The sequence below is a fragment of the Podospora pseudoanserina genome, chromosome 1, assembly GCF_035222485.1.
Source record: "Podospora pseudoanserina strain CBS 124.78 chromosome 1, whole genome shotgun sequence".
In the NCBI taxonomy this organism is placed as follows: domain Eukaryota; kingdom Fungi; phylum Ascomycota; class Sordariomycetes; order Sordariales; family Podosporaceae; genus Podospora; species Podospora pseudoanserina.
In genome coordinates this window covers 958,545-977,446 of record NC_085920.1, presented here as the reverse complement: position 1 = coordinate 977,446, position 18,902 = coordinate 958,545, and the positions used below count along the sequence as shown (strand labels likewise).

Below are 18,902 nucleotides of genomic sequence, written 5' to 3'. Positions count from 1 at the left end.
ATACCAAGCCGGCTGTCAGGCGAGCCTTTTTCATATCAACATTCGTGTAATTGGTCGTAAAGGGGGTATCATGTATTTATTTTACATTTCTCGATTTGCTCTTCTGGAATCAAGTCTGGTTTACTGATCTCCAGCCTCCTGAGCACGTCGTTTCTCCTCCTCTTCAGGCGTCATGGTCCGTAGTTGGAGAGCATGGATACCGCCTTCTCGGGCCATCTCGTCCTTGAGCAGCGAGTAGACCAAGCGGTGGCGGGCGGGCTGCATCTTGGAGCGAAATGCCTCGGAGGTGATGATTACCCTGAAATGAGTCTCTCTCGAGGTGCTACCTTCCATGGCCTTGTGGTGGGCGTGAAGGTGGGAATCGTTGTGAATCTCGAGGGTGGTGGGCTGGAGAGCAGCGGAGATCTGGTTGTAGTAGACAAGACAAGCAAGTCAGCGTTCCATAATAGCTCGGCACACTACCAACCAGCCAGACAAATTTAGAGCGACGAGCAATGTATGTAGGTATGTATGTACCTTCTCCCGGATCACATCCTCGACGGGAGTGTCTGATGATGCCATGGTGGAAAGCGGCCGGCGAAAGGCTCTCGACAGGTGGTTCAAGGCGGCTCGGCGCAACATGGAGCGAGAAGTGGACGTGCCGTTCTGCGGGGAGAACAAGACGACAATATGCAAGATGGGCTTCCCAAATGCCAATCAGAGGTGTGGTGTTTGTCGTCGGTCGATTTCCAAGGCTTGAAATCGAATCGTCGGTACAAACGTGGGGCAGCCCCTCGCCGGTGTTGGGGACCAATGGGAGTTGGCCCCAGGCTGTTAATCCCTGTCCCATCTGCTGCAAGGGATGAGCTTTGGGTGGTGGATGCTGGTTTTCCAGCGGACGGCAAAGACAATGGAAAGCAACTCTATTGCACTGTAAAGGAGTTTCCCCACGGTCTCCACCGAGGAAATAGAGGGCCGCGCAAGAATGGGCTATTTGCGTGCGGCGACCCTGATGAGGCTTTCGACTTTGCCCAAGCATAAGCTTTCGTCATCCCGAGTGCCCCCGCGGGCCCTTTCCCATTTTTTGCTCCACAATTTCTGCGGAGAAAGAAGTAGGAAGCGTACTGCCGGACTCGGCTTCAGACCAGACCGCCGTTGCCCCGTCTCCCTCTCTCCAATCTCCATCTCACCACACCCACCCGACACAGTACCTAGGTATCTCAGCGTACCCTTACTTTAGCCACCGCCCCCTGTAAGAAAAATACGGCGATCTCTGATACGGGATAGCCGCTGGGGAAACTGTTGCATAGCTCCCGGTCCTGGCAGCCGAGCCGTTGCTACATCCCGCAGTGTAGTGTGCTTTTGTGTGAGTGGTGGTGTTGGTGGTGGTGTGTGAGGACCAAGCCCCTGGCTGCTTTGCCTTCCTATTCCACCGACCTGCGTTATCCGAAGCTAGTAACCGCAGATTCAGAGTCCAGGTTTCAGGGCCGGGCAGGCAACTTATAAACCGGATCCTCCCTTTTTCCCCCGCGCCGCCGCCGCTACTTCGGCCCCCCTCTTCTTCCTTTCCTATGTTCCTTGCCCGCGCACTCGGCAGGAGCTCTGGTGTTCGAATAATACCTGCTCCCGTCTCTACTTCATCTTTACTACACCGTTTCAGGATATCATCATCGTCGTCGTCGTCTTCTTTTACAGGTTTCAGGATGGTTTCGACGCTGCCCAAGCTGCCCGTTTTCGAGGCAATCTCCAAGCATGACCCGGAGTCAACTGTGGTTATTCACTCCAAGAGCGGCCGGCGCTTTCAGTACGGTGAGCTGTTGGGGGATGTAGCCAAGGCCAGGGATCGTCTCTATGAGAGCGCCGGGAGGGAGGATCTGGATGGTGAGCGTATTGCTTTCTTGGCCGAGAACAGCTACGACTATGTGGGTAAGCCAATTTCACGTTTCCAACCCACCGGCAAATTCATGAGGCTGATTCTGTTGTCCAAGTGACTCTCCTGGCCATCCTCGGGGCCAAGTCCATTGCTGTGCCCATGTCTCCGGCCTTTCCAGCCTCGGAGCTTCAGTACATCTTGAACCACAGCGAGGCATTGATGTTGTTAGCCACCGGCAAATTTGCCTCCAAAGCTCAAGAAGTTCTCAAGACAGAGCTGGATGTCCAACCAACCTTCCTCCAGCTCGACAAGCTCCAAGGTGGAGGCCCCCACGAAAAGGTCACACTCGACAAGTCTAGCCCCGGTTCCGCCGGTATGATGCTGTACACCTCTGGTACCACCAACCGACCTGTAAGTCAAAACCCAGATAAGTTACACACCCACGCAAGCTTCTAACTCCCTTCCCCCCCTACTAGAAAGGCGTCCTCATCCCCCAAGCCGCCATGACAGCCCAAGCCCGCTCCCTGATCCAAGCCTGGGAATACGCCCCCTCCGACCACCTGCTGCACCTCCTCCCCCTCCACCACATCCACGGCACCATCAACGCCATCTTCACCCCCCTCTTCACAGGCAGCTCCATCGAATTCCTCTACCCCTTCAACGCAGACGCAGTATGGAAACGTCTGGCCGCCCCCTTCACCACCACCCCCCTGACCAACCCAAAATCACATTCTTGACCGCCGTCCCAACGATTTATTCCCGGCTCCTATCCAGCTTCAAAACCCTCCCTGAAGACCTCCAAGAACCCGCCAGGGAAGCCATCTCCCCTGCCCACCTCCGCCTGACAATCTCCGGTTCCGCCGCCCTGCCCACCCCCATCAAGCGTGCCTGGGCGGACTTGAGCAAGGGGAACATTTTGCTCGAACGCTTCGGCATGACAGAAGTAGGCATGGCGCTCTCTTGCGGCCTCGATCCGAACGACCGGGTGGATGGCTCCGTCGGGTGGCCTTTACCCGGGGTAGAAGCAAGATTGGTAGATGTTGACACGCATCAAGTCATTGAAAAGGGGCAGGAAAAGGACCTCGAGACGGGAAGGGAGAGGGTGGGGGAGATTCAGCTTCGGGGGCCGACGATTTTTGCAGAGTACTGGCGTAACGAAGAGGCTACGAAGAAGGAGTTTGTGGAAGGGAAAGACGGGAGGGGGTCGTGGTTCAAGACTGGGGATGTTGCCGTCAGGAGACCTGGTCCGGAAAAGGCGGGGAGGAGCGAGATGAAGACTCAACGGGAGTGGGCGAGGGGGGATATGTATTTTATTCTGGGGAGGAAGTCGGCTGATATTATCAAGTCGGGGGGGGAGAAGGTTTCAGCGTTGGAAGTGGAAAGGGAGATGTTGTCTCTGCCTCAGGTGGCCGAGGTTGCGGTGCTGGCGGTGCCGAGTGGGAAGTGGGGGCAGAAGGTGGGCGCGGTGGTGATTTTGGATAGGGAGCATTGCAAGGAGGGGAAGTGGTCGCCGTTGGAGATGAGGAGGGCGTTGAAGGAGAGGTTGGCGGGGTATAAGATCCCACAGGTGCTGAGGGTGGTGGATCATATTCCGAGGAATGCGATGGGGAAGATTAATAAGAAGGTGCTGGTGAAGGAGGTTTTTAGGGAGGAGTTTAGTGGGGATGAGATGTAAGATAGAAAGGGGCAAGAGAGAAAGAAAATGATAGAATTAGACTCTCCTATGGTATAGATTCTTTGGGGGTTTAGAAGGCTAGTACTAATGATGAGTGTGCATGATGCTGGGAGTTTTCTGATCAAATAATCGCATTGTTTGGTCTGGGATGTAATAGAGTGAGGAGGCACAATTGAATTGACCCATCGTGTCTTTCTTTTCATATGCTTCCAATCGTTGAGAGCATATACAAAACTTACCTCGGCATTTATGTTCAAGTAAAGTCCTTAAAACACTCGAGATAGCATCTAGATATGTCTCAGAAGCTCTCGAGCATCAATTTCACTGGAACGGACACCCTGTGGGGAATACTGTTCTCTATCAGCCATAGACAAACCTTAGAGACCTAGAACCCGACAAGTAAGATCTATACGCCCGGATATGAGCCTGAACAAGAGGCAATAGTCTTAAAACAAGTCGAAGACTCTATCCCATCTCCATTATACAGTTCATCTCGATTGGTGTTACATCTCGGCTTGTTTTTCCACGAATTTCAACCTCACTCAAACAAGGCATTGTTGTCACCACTCCATCTCTTTGCCATCACCGGTTGCGGCTACGCAAAATGAGCAGCAATAGCAGCAAGATTGCATGATATTGACTATAAAAGCTAACATATATTGACCCCCGACTGTGAAAACGCCTTGCAAAATCGCAGATAACGTCCTAGTATTGAATAAACCATGAGCAGTCCTGAGAGCCGTTCCCCCCGTGCACCCTCGACATAAAATGAAATGACCAACTTTTCGCAAAGGAATGAAAGAGATCCGCCCATTTGTCGTCTCATCGTGTCTATTTCTTATCCCGATCCTGCCAATAAAGCCAGGCTGATATGATATGCTCTCGGATAAGAGAGCCAATATCAGGGGGTATGCATGCTTAAACATATTCTAGCAATTAACCATCTCAAAAAACTTACACCACGAACTTCGCCTTGGCACGAGTGCTACCACTGTGAGCACTGTCGGTGTGACCAGAGAATTCGAGCTGCTCGGTGGCAGGCAGTCTGAGGACCTCCTTGAACCGCTTGCCAATCGTCATCAGAATCTCTTTGCCCTTCTCAGGGGAGCGGCCCTTGCCGCCGGCAACGTCACCGTCACCACGGCCCGGCACGTGTCTCCCGGTGGTGCGGGTCCAGACACCGATTCTGAAGAAGGCCTTGCGCACGTTGACAACAACGCCCATGACCTCGCCGTCCTCCTCGTTCTCCAGGGTCTCGCCAATGGCGGCGAGCATGGTGTGCAGCCAAAGGTCGTCGATGCTGATGTTTCTCTTCTCCTTGAACTGGTACGACCACTTGCCACCATGCTTGTTCTGGGGGTCCTCCCACTCGGGTCGCACACCCTCCTTGAAGAGGTGGTAATCAGACTTGAGCGCAAGCTCGGAAACAGGAGCGATGTTGTTCTGTAGAGGAACAACAATCAGTCACGTATACTAAATCAGGAACACAGGGTCACAGGATCCTATCAACATACGTAGACACCCCAAAACTCTTCAACAGACTCAAAGGTAATCACTTCCTTGAGCAAATCGTTCCAGTTGTCGCCCTGAATCGTCCGGTTAGTAGCCGAGCCGAGACTGTTCGTGCAGGTGCGGGGCACCCAAAGAGATACCAACCTTTCCGCTGGCAGGCTTGGTGAACCAGAGTGTCCACCTGTTGGAAAGGGGATGCTTGACATTGAAGTTGTCCTTGTCGTGGAAAACGGTGACGGTCTTGTCGTTGTCCTCGGAGGAGGCGCCCTCGGGCTTGTTACCTCCATCGGGGGAGATGGGGATGGTGGTAAGATCGACCTGGTCGGACATGGTGAGGTTTGTGTGTGTGTGTGTGTGTGGAGCGGCGACTTGTCGAATGCGAAACACTGCCGTGTCGGGAAATGGGGAGGTGAGGTTTGGAGTTGGGTAGAGGGGTCCACAGGGCAACAAAGATTGCGTCCCGCAGTTCGCTCGTTTTTGGCGTTGGGTTTTTTGAGTGGGAGGGATTCGCAGAGATGCGACTCGGGTTCTCCTGTCGGTTTGGGTGGTGGGAAAAAAGCTCAATTAACCGCTGGGGGCAGGTGCAGGTAGCTCTTTCTAATGGCAGGTGAGGAAGGAAAGCTTGACTTTGCTCCAGGCAAAGGTCAGGGTGTGTGCGGTAGTGGCGTCGTGGTTCGAAGAGGTTTGTTAAATCGTCAGTCGCAAATTCATCAGTGTTGGAGGGCGGCGGGCGGGCGCTCGCCCAAAACCACCCACCCTCTTGTCAGTTTAGCGCCCCCGTTGGCCAGGGTCCTCCCACCTCCGCAACCACTCCTGTCACGTGTTTCGTCACGAGGTGGGGCTGATAAGCTTATCTCCCAGGTTGGCCCCTCACTTCTCTAACTGGATGTGGGAAGGGGGTGGGGCTTGAGGCGTGGCTTGGCGGGAACGAAAAAAAAGTTCAACGCAACCGAAAAATCTGTGAAAATTTAAGAACCCTCCCGCCTGCCCCACGCTGCAATCGGGTTTCCTTCTTTGCGCCAGATTCAGCTCTCCCTCACAAACTTCCCTTCATCAACCACACATCCTTCACAATGGCGGACGAAGTTTATGACGGTGCCATTGGCATTGATCTCGGTAAGAAGCCACCACCACCGGCGAGCGCTGCCCCGCGCGCTCTGCCAGCAAACCCACAGAATCGATATCGATAAATTTTGGTGTGCGAGGGGTAATCGCTAACACAAGTTTTTGCGAATAGGTACCACCTACTCTTGCGTTGCTACGTACGAGGGTACCAATGTCGAGATCATTGCCAACGAGCAGGGTAGCTTCACCACCCCTTCTTTCGTCTCCTTCACTCCTGAGGAGCGTCTGATCGGTGAGGCGGCCAAGAACCAGGCTGCCATGAACCCCGTCAACACCGTCTTCGATGTCAAGTATGTGCTTACCCCTCTTTTCCGGATCTCGCCGGGGAAGACCACAAATTTTTACAGCGACAGTCCGCTAACAATTTCTGCACAGGCGTCTCATCGGTCGCCGCTTCGATGACCCGACCGTCAAGAAGGATATGGAGTCGTGGCCCTTCAAGGTCGTTGACGATGGTGCGGGTAACCCCAAGGTCTCCGTTGAGTACCTCGGCAGCACCCACACTTTCTCCCCCCAGGAGATCTCCGCCATGGTCCTTGTCAAGGTTCGTAAACAAATCCCCGAGTCAGACTGCAAAAAGCCGAGAATGTGCTAACCGGACTTCAACCCACAGATGAAGGAGATTGCTGAGGCCAAGCTCGGCAAGAAGGTTGAGAAGGCTGTCATTACCGTGCCCGCCTACTTCAACGACAACCAGCGTCAGGCCACCAAGGATGCTGGTGCCATTTCCGGCCTCAACGTCCTCCGTATCATCAACGAGCCCACTGCTGCCGCCATTGCCTACGGTCTCGGCGCTGGCAAGTCCGGCAAGGAGCGCAACGTCCTCATCTACGACTTGGGCGGTGGTACTTTCGATGTGTCCCTCCTCAACATCCAGGGTGGTGTCTTCACCGTCAAGGCCACCGCTGGTGACACCCATCTTGGTGGTCAGGATTTCGATACCAACCTCCTCGACTACTGCAAGAAAGAGTTCACCAGAAAAACGAAAAAGTCGCGAAATTCCCTGTCCAAGAGTTTTCATGAATATCTTTGACTAACTGTGTTTGTAGGGATCTTTCCGGTGATGCCCGTGCCCTCCGCCGCTTGAGAACTGCTTGCGAGCGTGCCAAGCGTACTCTCTCCAGCGGTGCCCAGACCACCATTGAGATTGACTCTCTCTTTGATGGTGAGGACTTCAACATGCAGATCACTCGTGCCCGTTTCGAGGATCTCAACTCCAAGGCTTTCGCCGGTACCCTCGAGCCCGTCGCTCAGGTCCTCAAGGATGCTGCCATCGAGAAGAGCGCCGTTGACGAGATCGTCCTCGTCGGTGGTTCCACTCGTATCCCCAAGATCCAGAAGCTCCTCAGCGAGTTCTTCGACAACAAGAAGCTCGAGAAGAGCATCAACCCCGATGAGGCCGTCGCCTACGGTGCTGCCGTCCAGGCCGGTATCCTTTCCGGCAAGGCCACCTCCGCTGAGACCTCCGACCTCCTCCTTTTGGATGTCGTTCCCCTCTCCCTTGGTGTCGCCATGGAAGGCAACATCTTCGCCCCCGTCGTCCCCCGTGGCCAGACTGTCCCCACCATCAAGAAGCGGACTTTCACCACTGTTGCCGACAACCAGCAGACCGTTCAGTTCCCCGTTTACCAGGGTGAGCGTGTCAACTGCGAGGACAACACCTCCCTGGGTGAATTCACCCTTGCTCCTATCCCTCCCATGAAGGCTGGCGAGCCCGTCCTTGAGGTCGTCTTCGAGGTCGATGTCAACGGTATCCTCAAGGTTACCGCCACTGAGAAGACCTCCGGCCGCAGCGCCAACATCACCATCTCCAACTCCGTCGGCAAGCTCTCTTCCGCTGAGATCGAGAACATGATCAACGGTAAGCCATCCCCCTGACTGCTTAAGCTTGAATACCAGACACTAACAATCTCTATAGATGCTGAGAAGTTCAAGACCAACGATGAGGCTTTCAGCAAGCGCTTCGAGGCTAAGCAGCAGCTTGAGTCTTACATCAACCGTGTTGAGGAGATCATCTCTGACCCGACTCTGTCCCTCAAGCTCAAGCGCGGCCAGAAGGACAAGATTGAGCAGAGCCTCAGCGAGGCCATGGGCCAGCTTGAGATTGAGGACTCCACTGCCGACGACCTCAAGAAGAAGGAGCTTGCCCTCAAGCGCCTTGTTACCAAGGCCATGTCCTCCCGGTAAATTGTCATTTCTTCGCTTTAACGAGTGAGCGGTTGTTTGGTGGGCCTTTTCACCTAGGTTTTCGGGCGCATTTGGGACGGGATATGAAGCCACGGTCTGGATCATCAAGCGGGGCCCGCCGTTTTAGGGCCCTTTCGGTATGACGGGAGGCGTCTTTCCATGCTGTTTCGCGGAGCGGGACACAAAAAAGTTAGAGGGATCCAGGCTTCGAATTGCATTTCGCTGCGGAGCCATCGTCTTAGGCAAAAAGAGGATGTCAAAGATTGCAACGATTGGGGTGTTTTCCTCTTTTTATTTTCTTCTTACGACCCGAATCTCTTTGGCGCCATGCATGTAGACTAGGGAGGTTCACCAAAAAGTATAGTGATGACCAAATGTTTGATTTGTTTGTTGACCCATGTTGAGCTGTCTTTTTGGCTGCTGCTTCGTGTTTTGATATGTTCGCATTGTTGAAGAATGACTCTTGCCCCCGGCTGATACTTTCCTTGTTCTATACTTTTGATGTTTGCTATGCCTATTGTCATGTCTCACAGGCGTATAATGATAGACCAGACGTCTGTTTACATCCCCAAGACAGCTTGGCAGATACAAACAATACCTCCAGTTCCTATCAAGAAGCCTGTGAACAACTATCATAGCCCCATATGGATGCTTTTGAGGCCTACAGAGATGTCAAACAGGCCTCAGCTGTCAGTCTATATGCCTTCTCAAAAATTCCAAACACATTCATTGCATAAAAATATGTCTTCTTGTCTTTTCCATAGGAGTTCCACTCTCTTTAACAGGCCTACCACTATCTTCTATAGGCATTGGCCTGTTCCCAGAACATATATCAGGATGTTTAAAATGCCTGTATTATCACTTAATACGCATTAGAATATATTCAACACACGTCCGAAGATAGTTGATACGCATTGAAAGATAGCTAAGAGGCGTGATAGTATCATTTGCATGTGTATTTTGAATATGAATTTGTGTAGAAGTATTTCAAATAGGCCTTTGTTATGTCTTGGTAGGTGTCTGATGATTGTTTTGAGGTGTTCAAAGATAGCGTGAGGGCCTACTGTTAGACTTGGAAGACATCAAGTCGGTCTAGTCATGCCTTGTTCCGGAAGGATCGTGTCCTTTTGCTCCCTGGCATGTGTAGGGGAGATAGTCTGATGCGCTGATGGATATGATGAAGGCATGGCGATACGATGAGCATGCATATAGTCTTCTAAGCAATGACTCCATTCATGGAGATCAAGCTCATCACTTGTCCTTCAGTATGTGTCCCACGCCTTCCCTTTTCCACATCTGGTAGTCTGGAAGAGGTATTGAAGCATCCTATGCCGGCTTGAGTTCACTGCGATATGTTGGCTCTGTGTTACTTGAACTTTCCTCATTTTCTGACAAGCATTAGACAGACCTTTTAGAATGTTGAGGGCGGCACCGCTGGCCTCACCTCTGGAATGATATGTCAGTTATGCTGGGAGGGTATGCATAACTATCCGCCAAATCTTCGAGATCCAATCTTTCGATCTTGGAGGGCTCCCTTAATTGTAGCCGACGGCTTCGACTACAATTCACGTGCTGCCAGGCTGATCTGTGGCTTAAGTAAGATTCTAAGTAACGTATCGTTACGGTGTAAATTACCAAAGCCTGTCTCCTCGACACTTCTGGTGGCTTCTTTGGAACTGAAGAGACTCGCTGATCAGTCCTTTTCTCAAGCCATCACTTACACTATCCCATTGGCAGTAATCCACTCTATTCTAAAGAGTGCCGACCCCCCTCTTTCTGCTGGATAGAATGCCGGTATAGCTGGCAAGAGCAAGATTACTCCAGCCCACATCGAGAGTGCTTTTAAATACTGGCTCCAGTTTGATGAGTTACCTTTGAAGGTTCAGGGTGCCTGGTCACTGTGGGGGAGGAAGCCCAACGTTGAGGCTCAGCAGTATCCCAGCGCCAACCAATCTGCGGTGGAGTCTGTTACCTCGACCCCGCCCCAAGCTTCGTGGACTTCCATTCTCCCCCGCACATTGGAATACTGGTTCCTTCCTATCATTACCTTCAGTTTGCTCACTCAACACATCGTCTTCATTGTCACAATATCTCTTGATGTCTAACCGAAGTCTACTTTATGGTGTTTAGTCGCTCTCTCTGGGACACGACGAGTCTATGCTGCCTTGGAATATGGAATCCCATGATATCAGCGCACCGAATCCACAGCAGACGAGTATAACACACAACAAGTTTCATTACTTTTTCGACCTACCTCCAGAAATCCGCGAACAGATAGTTGAGCACGTATGCCTCCATCCGGGGGGCGTATACGTCACCAACGGCCATGTGATCAGCGCTCGAGGCGTTGGCCAAACTGCCCGGGATCTCCTTAATGACCCTACTGCTTTCGAACCTCTCGTGGCAGGCCCGCCTGTAAACATGATGCTCACGTGTACGGAATTGTATAGAATTGCGAGCGGGATATACTACGGCAGGAATATGTTTCATCTTCGCTTGGCGAACCAACGGTCGAAAACACTAAAGGCCGACCAACATGGCATCCGGAAGGTCCTCATGAAGACAGGGAAAGTCGATAGGTTGCTGCTGAGGAGCTCCGAGACGCAGAATGACGGCAATCTTGGGTCAGTCGAAGGCCCAAGGCTGAGCTTGCGGCATGTCCTCGTTCGTATTGACCGGTTCGGAGGTGCCTACCTGGAAAACAAGTTGATACCTGCGCTGGGCTATATGATACTTAACGGAAGGCTTCGCCGCCTCGAGGTCGAAGTCCCCTTGGGCAACGAAGGCCTTGTCCGTCGCGCTTCACCACACTATGGCTTATTTGCACCACCACAAGACGCTATGCGTACGACGATGTCTTTGAGGCACAACCCGGTGATGAAAGCGCTGCTGGTGGTTTTGTCGGACCCCTACCTGGAGAAGGCATCGATGAGAGTACGCAAATCGGACAGCCCTTCTTTCTGGTGCCAGTGCCACGCTCCCGAAGTCGGCTCAGGCGAGAAGTCTGACGATAAACCTCCGATGTGCTTCTTGAAGCACTTACCTGGCGAAACTTGCTGCCGACGCCGATTTGACAGCTTCGACAAGAAATTCTGGGCAGAGGTCAACATTCCGAGGCTGATTCAAGAATGCGGCATCGACTCGGCTCAGTTCAGGATCAAGAAGGTCGAGGCCCCAGACCCCTTCTCCTGAGTGTCGGAGACCGTGATAAACTTCGGCGTTCGCTGAGAAAACAGAAGACATTCCCGGGCTGCCAAGAGTTGTGTGCTTTCGCCAAGACGGGCCAGTGCCGTTGATCAAGATCTGCCGAGCGCCGCCGAGAAAGAAGGGATCTGAGATTGGTGAGAAATCCCAGGGGTGGTTGTGATGGGTATCTGTTCATATTTTTGTGTAGTTGAGAAAAACAATCATGTGGTTTCCTGACATCAGCCGCCTCCCCTGATCAACGTGCTCGTCATCCCGAGTCAGGCAGTCACCATACAGTGGCACAATCCAAGCACAAGATGACGGTCATTGCGGAGGGGTCCTATGGATAAGTGCAGCCCGTGAGACGGGGACACAACCTGAAGCATGCTCACATGGGCACCACAGCATATCTCATAGATAAGCAATATGTGGCAATTATTGCCTTTTCTTCACCACGTCTTCGCTCCACCACACCATTACCTTCAGTCTGCACAGTACTTATAGTCAACCCGACACTTGCGAGCCCCTCGCCAAGACCAGCATTAATCTGACGAGAATGGGTCTTTGGGCGGTTAATGAGAATCTCCCCCTTCTTCATATAATTGCAACTTTGACAATCTCTCAGAATCCCCTCTTCTACACACACACACGCACACACACAATTCGGCCTTTCTCTTCAGGTTTGCCAAGTGCCATGTAGCGATCTGCCACCTGCCGTCTTGGCTTGCATAACACTACATACCTCAAAGAGCTTCTTCTGACCCTCCCTCTCCCTTTTTCCCCCCTGAGATTCATATCGATCATAAGAAACAAAAGACAATTCGGAGAGACAACTCCGTTTGATTTCTTGGCTGATGCTCTCTTCATTCGGCAACATTTCACCAACACCCCGATGGCACATCCGCCATCATCATATCATCCAGGTTTTGTACCCCCACGCCGCTCTCTTAGTACTCTGCGGCGCGAATCCCAAACCAACCCCCATACCCCCATACCCCGGAAAAAACAACACCAAGAAACCATCAAGTAATAGTGCCTCAGTTAAACGAGCCAAAGTAGCATAGCGAGCTCTTGTCAACCCGCTCGCTTCCACTGTTTTCGAGGGACAGCTAGAGGCGGGGGTAATAAGGCTACCTTTCCAACAACTTCTCCTCCGCATTTTGCGCTGCGCGGGATGTTCGGGGAATGGAAACACCGGAAGTGAGAGAAAGAGTCGAAGCCAAGAAGACAACACATCACATCCCCCATCTCCCCATCTCAAAGGCTATGTACCTTACCTATGGGCGGATTTACGACCTAAACTCCCCGACATATCCGACCCTCTCTCAACAGAAAAAAGAAATCCTGTCCGAAAGAGAGAGATAGAGAACTAACCAACCAACCAACCAATCCGGCCTTTTCGGGAGGATATCTGTTGCTTACATGTTGCCAGCATCAACATCAACAAACCCCCCCCTCCTCCTCATCCTCTCCCCTCCTCTTTGGGCACCATCATCACCACCACCAGTCAGCCACCATCAGCACAACACAAAAAAGCAACAAAAAAGCTTGATACTATCCACCCATACCTGACACTACTGCACCTCTTGACCAGCAAGTAACCAGTAATCCCCCCCCCCTTCGCTCTCATATCCCCGCCCTAAAGATGCATCATGCATAAGATCTTGCCAAGAAAAAAATCCCTCCCTCCTTTTGGCTTCCCCTCTCCTTCAACCCCCTGGTCCATACCGAATCTTGTCCTCCCCCATCCCATCCCACCTCTCGGAATTAGGATTATCAATCTTTTCCCCATTCATTCCTTTCGTCCAGCATACTCAGAACCCCTTCCCGTCTCCGTCTTGGCTGGGGGTCCTCAAGTTGTGTCTCTGTGAAGTTGTGTCTCTGAGCTGGTCGGGAAACAAAAGGACTGAGCATATCACAAACATGTCATGTGTGTGAGGCGAAAAAGATGTGTGTAACTTTTCTTTTTGGTATTTCTTTCCCAAAACCCTCCATCACTCTTTAAAAGACCGCTAAAATATGATTTCCAATCCTCCCGTAAAGGTTGTGTCAAATTTGCCCACCCACCTGCCATTGCCATTGTTGATGAAAAGAAAGATGCAAAAGTTTCCCCGCGTTAAAACTCCATGCTTTTTTTGCTTGCTGCATCATCATGATGAAAAAACTCGTAAAAAAAAGAGACCAGGATATTAAAATGATGTAGGAAAAAAAGAGCGTGTTGAGAGTAAATCACTCCTCAACAGCAACCTCATAAAAGTCCTCCTTGACACCGTCCTGGTGCTCGCCCCAGTGGACGGGTCCCAGCTTCAAGAACCGGAACTTGGAGGCGTCCGAGCTTAGGCTCGAGGCGCGGCGCTTCTGCTCGTCTTGCTTCTGGGGAATGGCGGCGAGGGCCTCGGCTGTGAGGGGGGGCGCAGAAGTCTCTTGCTTCTGGCTGCGGGGGTACGACTCCGACGTGGAGGGGGCGAGGGACAAAAAGGTTGAGGGCCGGCGGAAGGCATTCACGGGGCGGAACTCTTGGGCTTGCTCCGAGAGCTGGCGGATTTGCTCTGGGGTGAGGGGGGAAGACATTGTGTGTTTTTGGTTTTGGCGTGTGAATAAAAAGTTTGTGTGGGCTTCTTGGTGGTGATTGTGGTTGCTGTAGTAGCTTTGGATAGAGAGATGATGATGAGAGACCAGCGTCAGTAAGCTTTGGAGTACTTTAAGAACGAAAAGTTTGAATGAAGAGAGAAAGAGGAAAATAAAAGAAGTGGGAGAACAGAGCAGGATGGAGTTTATATGTCCCAACGGCAGCGGACATATCGGTGCTGACGGATGATGGCCAGCTCCATGTAGCTCCCCCCCCCAGCAGCTCTCCCCCCTGCTTGGTAACTTCCCTGAGACTGTTTGGGTCTCCTTGTGCTCCGCAAAAGTGTTCACATGAGCTGGACGGGGGACCTTGTTCCCAATCCCGCAATTCCAGGCGGCACTGCTCTCCCTTCCCGCGCACCAGCACCAAAACCACCCATTTCACAGCGACGTATGATCAAAAAAAGTTGGCGGGGCGCCCCTGCCATGATTGGACTCGAATTGTGCTCGACTAAGAAGGAGGAGTCGAGTAAATCTCGGCGCGAGTGGGTGCCGCACGTGGGGACGCAATTGGCTTGAGAAAAATCGAGGGGGTAATGCCTCTGTTAACCGCGCTGGCCGGCCAGCGGCGCACTGGCAAAATTGACATGTGCTGCTGGCATGTGCTGGCTCCTGCTGGAGACATCACGGTATGGTGGGAATGGTGGAATGATGTCGAGACAGGACAAAATAGACTTTGTTACAATGTGGAGCTCCTCGTCGCGGCTCTTCTGCTCGTGTGCCCTGCTTCTACCGGGGACAGCCTCCATTGACCTTGAGCTTTCGCCCGTTTGATTGGTGCCGTTCGCCGCCGACGAAGATATATCGGAAGCCCATCGCAGCTGTCACTTGATGCCCGGCACGCTTGGAATCTGGGGAATTTGCGGGGCGCGGGGAGCCCTAAATGCCCCGTGCTGCCCCAGACACGCAAGCCCAGGGTCTCGACTCCCGTTTGGCCCCGACAAAACCACCTTGTTCGGTAAACTGCCATGAAAAATCAATGACGCACGCTTGCCATCATGCCACAATGAACAATTTAAATCCCAAGAATAGCAGAAGCCGCAGGTCTGTCTGTTGGCTCGATTTCGGCACACCGAGCCTAACCGCTGCAAGTTCATGATCACTATCAATGTGGCTGCTTGCTCAACAACCAATCACTTTCGGGTCCGACGGGGATAAAGCTGGTTAACAGCGCGAACCGAGCTCTTACCAGACATGTTTCAACCACAGCATCTGAGCTTTCAACACCACAGCTAGCTTGTAGCTCCAGCCACAACGTGAGAGGAACGAAGCTCGTCCATGCACTGAGACTGATATTGATGCCAAGCTTGTCAAAGAGGCTTGCTTTGCTGATGAGCTGGCACAATTCAAGTCTCTGAAGAACACCACTTGGAGCCACTAGGCCAAAGATGTCGTGACGGTCTAACATGACCCAGATGATCATCATTTTCAACGCCAACTGAATGGGCTGAACTATCTGGCCACGTCCGGATTTGAAGAACGATGTGTTGTGACTTACTGACTTGTAGAACTCCGCCAAAGAGAGAGTGGCCTTGTGGCGGTTTTCGAGGAGGTCGTTGCCAGTAATCGTTGATTTTGTTCAAAGTACCCAAAGTCAGTCAGACAGGCTCTTCGACTGAGCTATGAGAAGATGTTTTGGGTCTGTCTCTGAGTTCTTTTCCGGCAGGAGAGATCGTACGTTCTTTCAGGGAGCGGGTCAAGCAAGTGTAAGTTGCTCAACAACCTGGCTGTTGAAAGAGGAGAGTTGTTGCTGAGAGCTTTCCTTCTGCAGAAGTTGGCGGGAGATGCCAGCCCCCAGTCCCACGCTCCCGTGACCAATGCCCTCATGCAGGTCTGCCATCGATACGGGCCGATGCGTCGGTGAGCTCCACCAGGGAACAAGCAGCACCATAACTCCTGACTGGCTTAAGAGCCGATAATCGCGTGCCCTCGAACCAACATAGGTGCCAATGGTGTGCTAGTGGTGCCGTGCGCGCTTGTTGGCATCCGGCACTTCGAGGACGAGCAAACTACCTATTCGAAAAGACGGGTACTTGGTGGTTCTGTCGAGGAACAAAGGGAGCACTTACCTTGTTTGCTTGATGAAAGGTGACGGCTAATCTTGAGTCTTCTTGGTTTCGTGCGACCAGGGGCGACGATGACGACCCCAGCAAGCCTATCAACATTTCGGCCCCGAACGACACCCCTTGTGGAAAAGAGTATCTGCAACACAACATTGTTGGTGATATCAACGTCCTATCTCGAGATGGGGGGGACTATCTTCCCTAAAGGGACGGTGTCCACAGGGCAATCATCTCGGGACGGTTTGGCTGATTGCGAATATGTTCTGCCTGCCAATCGGGCAAAGGCCATCGCCCTGCTCACCGTGGGTCCGCAAGGTGTGTGAGCGGCGTCCTGGCTTGGTTCCGGCGACATTGTCCGGACCCGGACAAGCGACCTGCATATCGAGGGTCAATTACATCACATTGGGGTGAGAGAGTGGGTAGCTGGTGGGGTGGGTGTTTGCTAAAAGCACTTGCAATCATGGAGAGAGATTGTCGATGGGCAAATGATACGAGTTGAACTCCAGATTGTGGCTCAATGTAGAGGTCAGGCCAATGGCTTCCGAAAGAGTAAGGGAGAGTCTGTTAGACAACGGATGTAGACCCTTGAGGCGTTAGTCCATCCAGTCTGTGGCGATATGGGCTGCAGTGACTCGTCACTGAGACGAAGGACTGACCTCTGGGAGTGCTTACCAGCAATTCGGTGCTGGCGCTTAAATACAGCCATGATTGGCAGAAAGCCGGAATCGTAAGCATAATCGCGAGAACCGCCAGTACGACGGTCTCCCAACAACCAGAAATTCTTCCCTCTCAGACAAGGACACAGTCTGGTGACCTTATGCAGACCGTTCGTGCATTTGATGGGCCCTGTGTGGTGGGAAAGTGCCATATGCTCCATGGCAACATTACCTGTTTCAGTCGCCAAGAAGATGGAGAGCATGCATGCCAGCGGCCTTGATATCGCAAATGATCTCCTATGTGCGCCTAAAAGATTTTTGGAGTATTTGCGGAAATAGCTCCGGTCAGTCGTGACTGATATCCCACATCTCAGGGAGACCCCCATCGAGGAGCAACACATTGTGCTCATGGCAGTGAAGAATGCAGAACAAGCCCGCTCTGCCATATGTTTGCAAGACTAGGCAAAAACAGACCGAGTAGCTCCATCAATTTCATCCCAATGCCGCATATGTCCCACATCTGGATGTGTCTCGGTTAGCCCGGTTCGGATCAGGGGAAATAGGGGTCATGACTGAGCTCGCAGTATCCAGTGCTGTTCGTCTCCCCGGAGCTGGAATGGGCCTCCGCCAAAACTGAGGTTGAAGGTTTCAGATCAACCAGGTCGCATACCATTGACCCGTCTTCACATGTTCGAGAAACATCAGAGAAGACGAATGGCGGCCTTCAGGGGCACTCTGGGTGATGGCATAGATGGGTCGATCCCAACCGGCGAGCTTGGCGGTAATTGAGCCGGAGAACACGGCCGGTTAGGACTCCAGTCAAGATGGATGAAAAGGCTGTGTCAAGCATCTCGGCCGACTTTGACGACCAAGCGTGATGCCAGGGTTGCCGTGATAGACACCGGAAAGAACGAGAGGGCCGGCCGCAGACCTGGCCGCACCAGGCTTTCCATCAGACTGTTTAAAAGCGTCAGCCAAGTCAGCCCCCACTTTTTATCACCGACCCGGGAATTTTGAATCAAGGAGAGTGTTTGGGGGCGGCCTCACCCCTTGCAAGAATAAACTGTGGGTACAAAGTTACTCAAGTGGGGCCACGCCAGTTTCTTGAAAATCAACCGAAAAGGAAGGTTTATCTAGCTTGTTGTTGATGAAGGAAGTCGGGAGCTCCTGCATGCGATACACAGAGAGGCTTTGACGTGGGAACACAACAGGAAAGCACGACGTCCCAAATCGGTGCGTCAATCAAAAAAAGAAGGGCCCTGGTTATTGGGTGGAACTGGGGCCTGTGTGTGCAGATTTCTTTGGACTGCTTCTCTACCATCCAGACACTGGCTTCCGCTCTTATTTTGGTGTTTCTTCCGATGCTCCTTGCCCAATTCCCGTCATAGCAACCACGCCAGAAGATGAAGAGCAAACACCGCAATGCCAATGGCCAAATTCCTTTGTCTCTTTTCACAATGTCACTTATCTTCGCCTGTTCTGCTTTAGACACCGACACCTCGCCCCCAGTCCTCAAGTGCCGCGACGCCGAACGAAGCTGCAAATGCTGGTCTTGAATCTGTCCTATGACAGCCTCGCAGCAGGCATCGACTCACTTCTTCACCTCGCTGGTGATTGCAACCGGGGATCCGCGATATGCAGGGTTGCGGTCGCTGTTCATGCAGCCTTCATCCTCAGCCTCAACCTCAACCTCCATGGCTCCCAGGTTAGATACCAACTCGGTTAACACCAGCTGCAGGTACCTTGATCGGGACGTCAAATATGTGAAGTTTCAAACCGGTATCTGCTGATACTGAAGATCCTAGTGAAAAGTACCCGAACGACAAGGTGACCTCAAGCAAGTGCGCGCCACCTCCCAAACCGCAAAGATTGGAGAGACACAGAGTATCTCTGGAGCAAGAAGATAGTTGTTGGGCCTCCTACCCAATGCGGCTAACTTCTCCATTAATATCAGTAGTCTTGGAGCACCGGAACAGTCTTCCATGCTTGTATGCGGCTTGGTGGCTTGTCGTGGACCA

General features: G+C 52.3%; 6 protein-coding genes across 6 annotated transcripts; 3 read left to right on the top strand and 3 right to left on the bottom strand.

The window, feature by feature from the left end:
• Window positions 1-26: 26 nt before the first annotated feature.
• QC764_102700 (uncharacterized protein) lies at window positions 27-1,138 on the bottom strand. The gene is made up of 2 exons (XM_062941500.1): window positions 517-1,138; window positions 27-405 (listed from the first exon to the last, which is right to left on the bottom strand). Exons 1-2 carry the CDS (start codon window positions 1,016-1,018, stop codon window positions 323-325), a joined length of 585 nt encoding a protein of 194 aa, XP_062804358.1. The 5' UTR covers window positions 1,019-1,138; the 3' UTR covers window positions 27-322.
• Window positions 947-3,527, top strand: QC764_102690 (uncharacterized protein; the record flags this gene model as incomplete). Its single annotated transcript, XM_062941499.1, is given in 4 exon segments — window positions 947-1,905; window positions 1,911-2,263; window positions 2,329-2,533; window positions 2,647-3,527. Coding segments are annotated over 4 exon segments (1,794 nt in total). The 5' UTR covers window positions 947-1,550.
• A 571-nt stretch (window positions 3,528-4,098) lies between these two features.
• On the bottom strand, window positions 4,099-6,075 carry TIF45 (eukaryotic translation initiation factor 4E). The gene is made up of 3 exons (XM_062941498.1): window positions 5,184-6,075; window positions 5,042-5,113; window positions 4,099-4,970 (listed from the first exon to the last, which is right to left on the bottom strand). The coding sequence occupies exons 1-3, from the start codon at window positions 5,367-5,369 to the stop codon at window positions 4,482-4,484; spliced, it is 747 nt and encodes a 248-aa protein (XP_062804356.1). The 5' UTR covers window positions 5,370-6,075; the 3' UTR covers window positions 4,099-4,481.
• On the top strand, window positions 5,971-8,821 carry SSB1 (Heat shock protein ssb1). The gene is made up of 6 exons (XM_062939742.1): window positions 5,971-6,155; window positions 6,277-6,454; window positions 6,540-6,708; window positions 6,778-7,154; window positions 7,214-8,025; window positions 8,083-8,821. Exons 1-6 carry the CDS (start codon window positions 6,113-6,115, stop codon window positions 8,349-8,351), a joined length of 1,848 nt encoding a protein of 615 aa, XP_062804355.1. The 5' UTR covers window positions 5,971-6,112; the 3' UTR covers window positions 8,352-8,821.
• Window positions 8,822-10,523: 1,702 nt separating this feature from the next.
• On the top strand, window positions 10,524-11,543 carry QC764_102665 (uncharacterized protein; the record flags this gene model as incomplete). The annotated part of the gene is made up of 1 exon (XM_062941497.1): window positions 10,524-11,543. One exon carries the CDS (start codon window positions 10,524-10,526, stop codon window positions 11,541-11,543), a length of 1,020 nt encoding a protein of 339 aa, XP_062804354.1.
• A 2,223-nt stretch (window positions 11,544-13,766) lies between these two features.
• Window positions 13,767-14,108, bottom strand: QC764_102660 (uncharacterized protein; the record flags this gene model as incomplete). Its single annotated transcript, XM_062941496.1, has 1 exon — window positions 13,767-14,108. One exon carries the CDS (start codon window positions 14,106-14,108, stop codon window positions 13,767-13,769), a length of 342 nt encoding a protein of 113 aa, XP_062804353.1.
• Window positions 14,109-18,902: the final 4,794 nt, after the last annotated feature.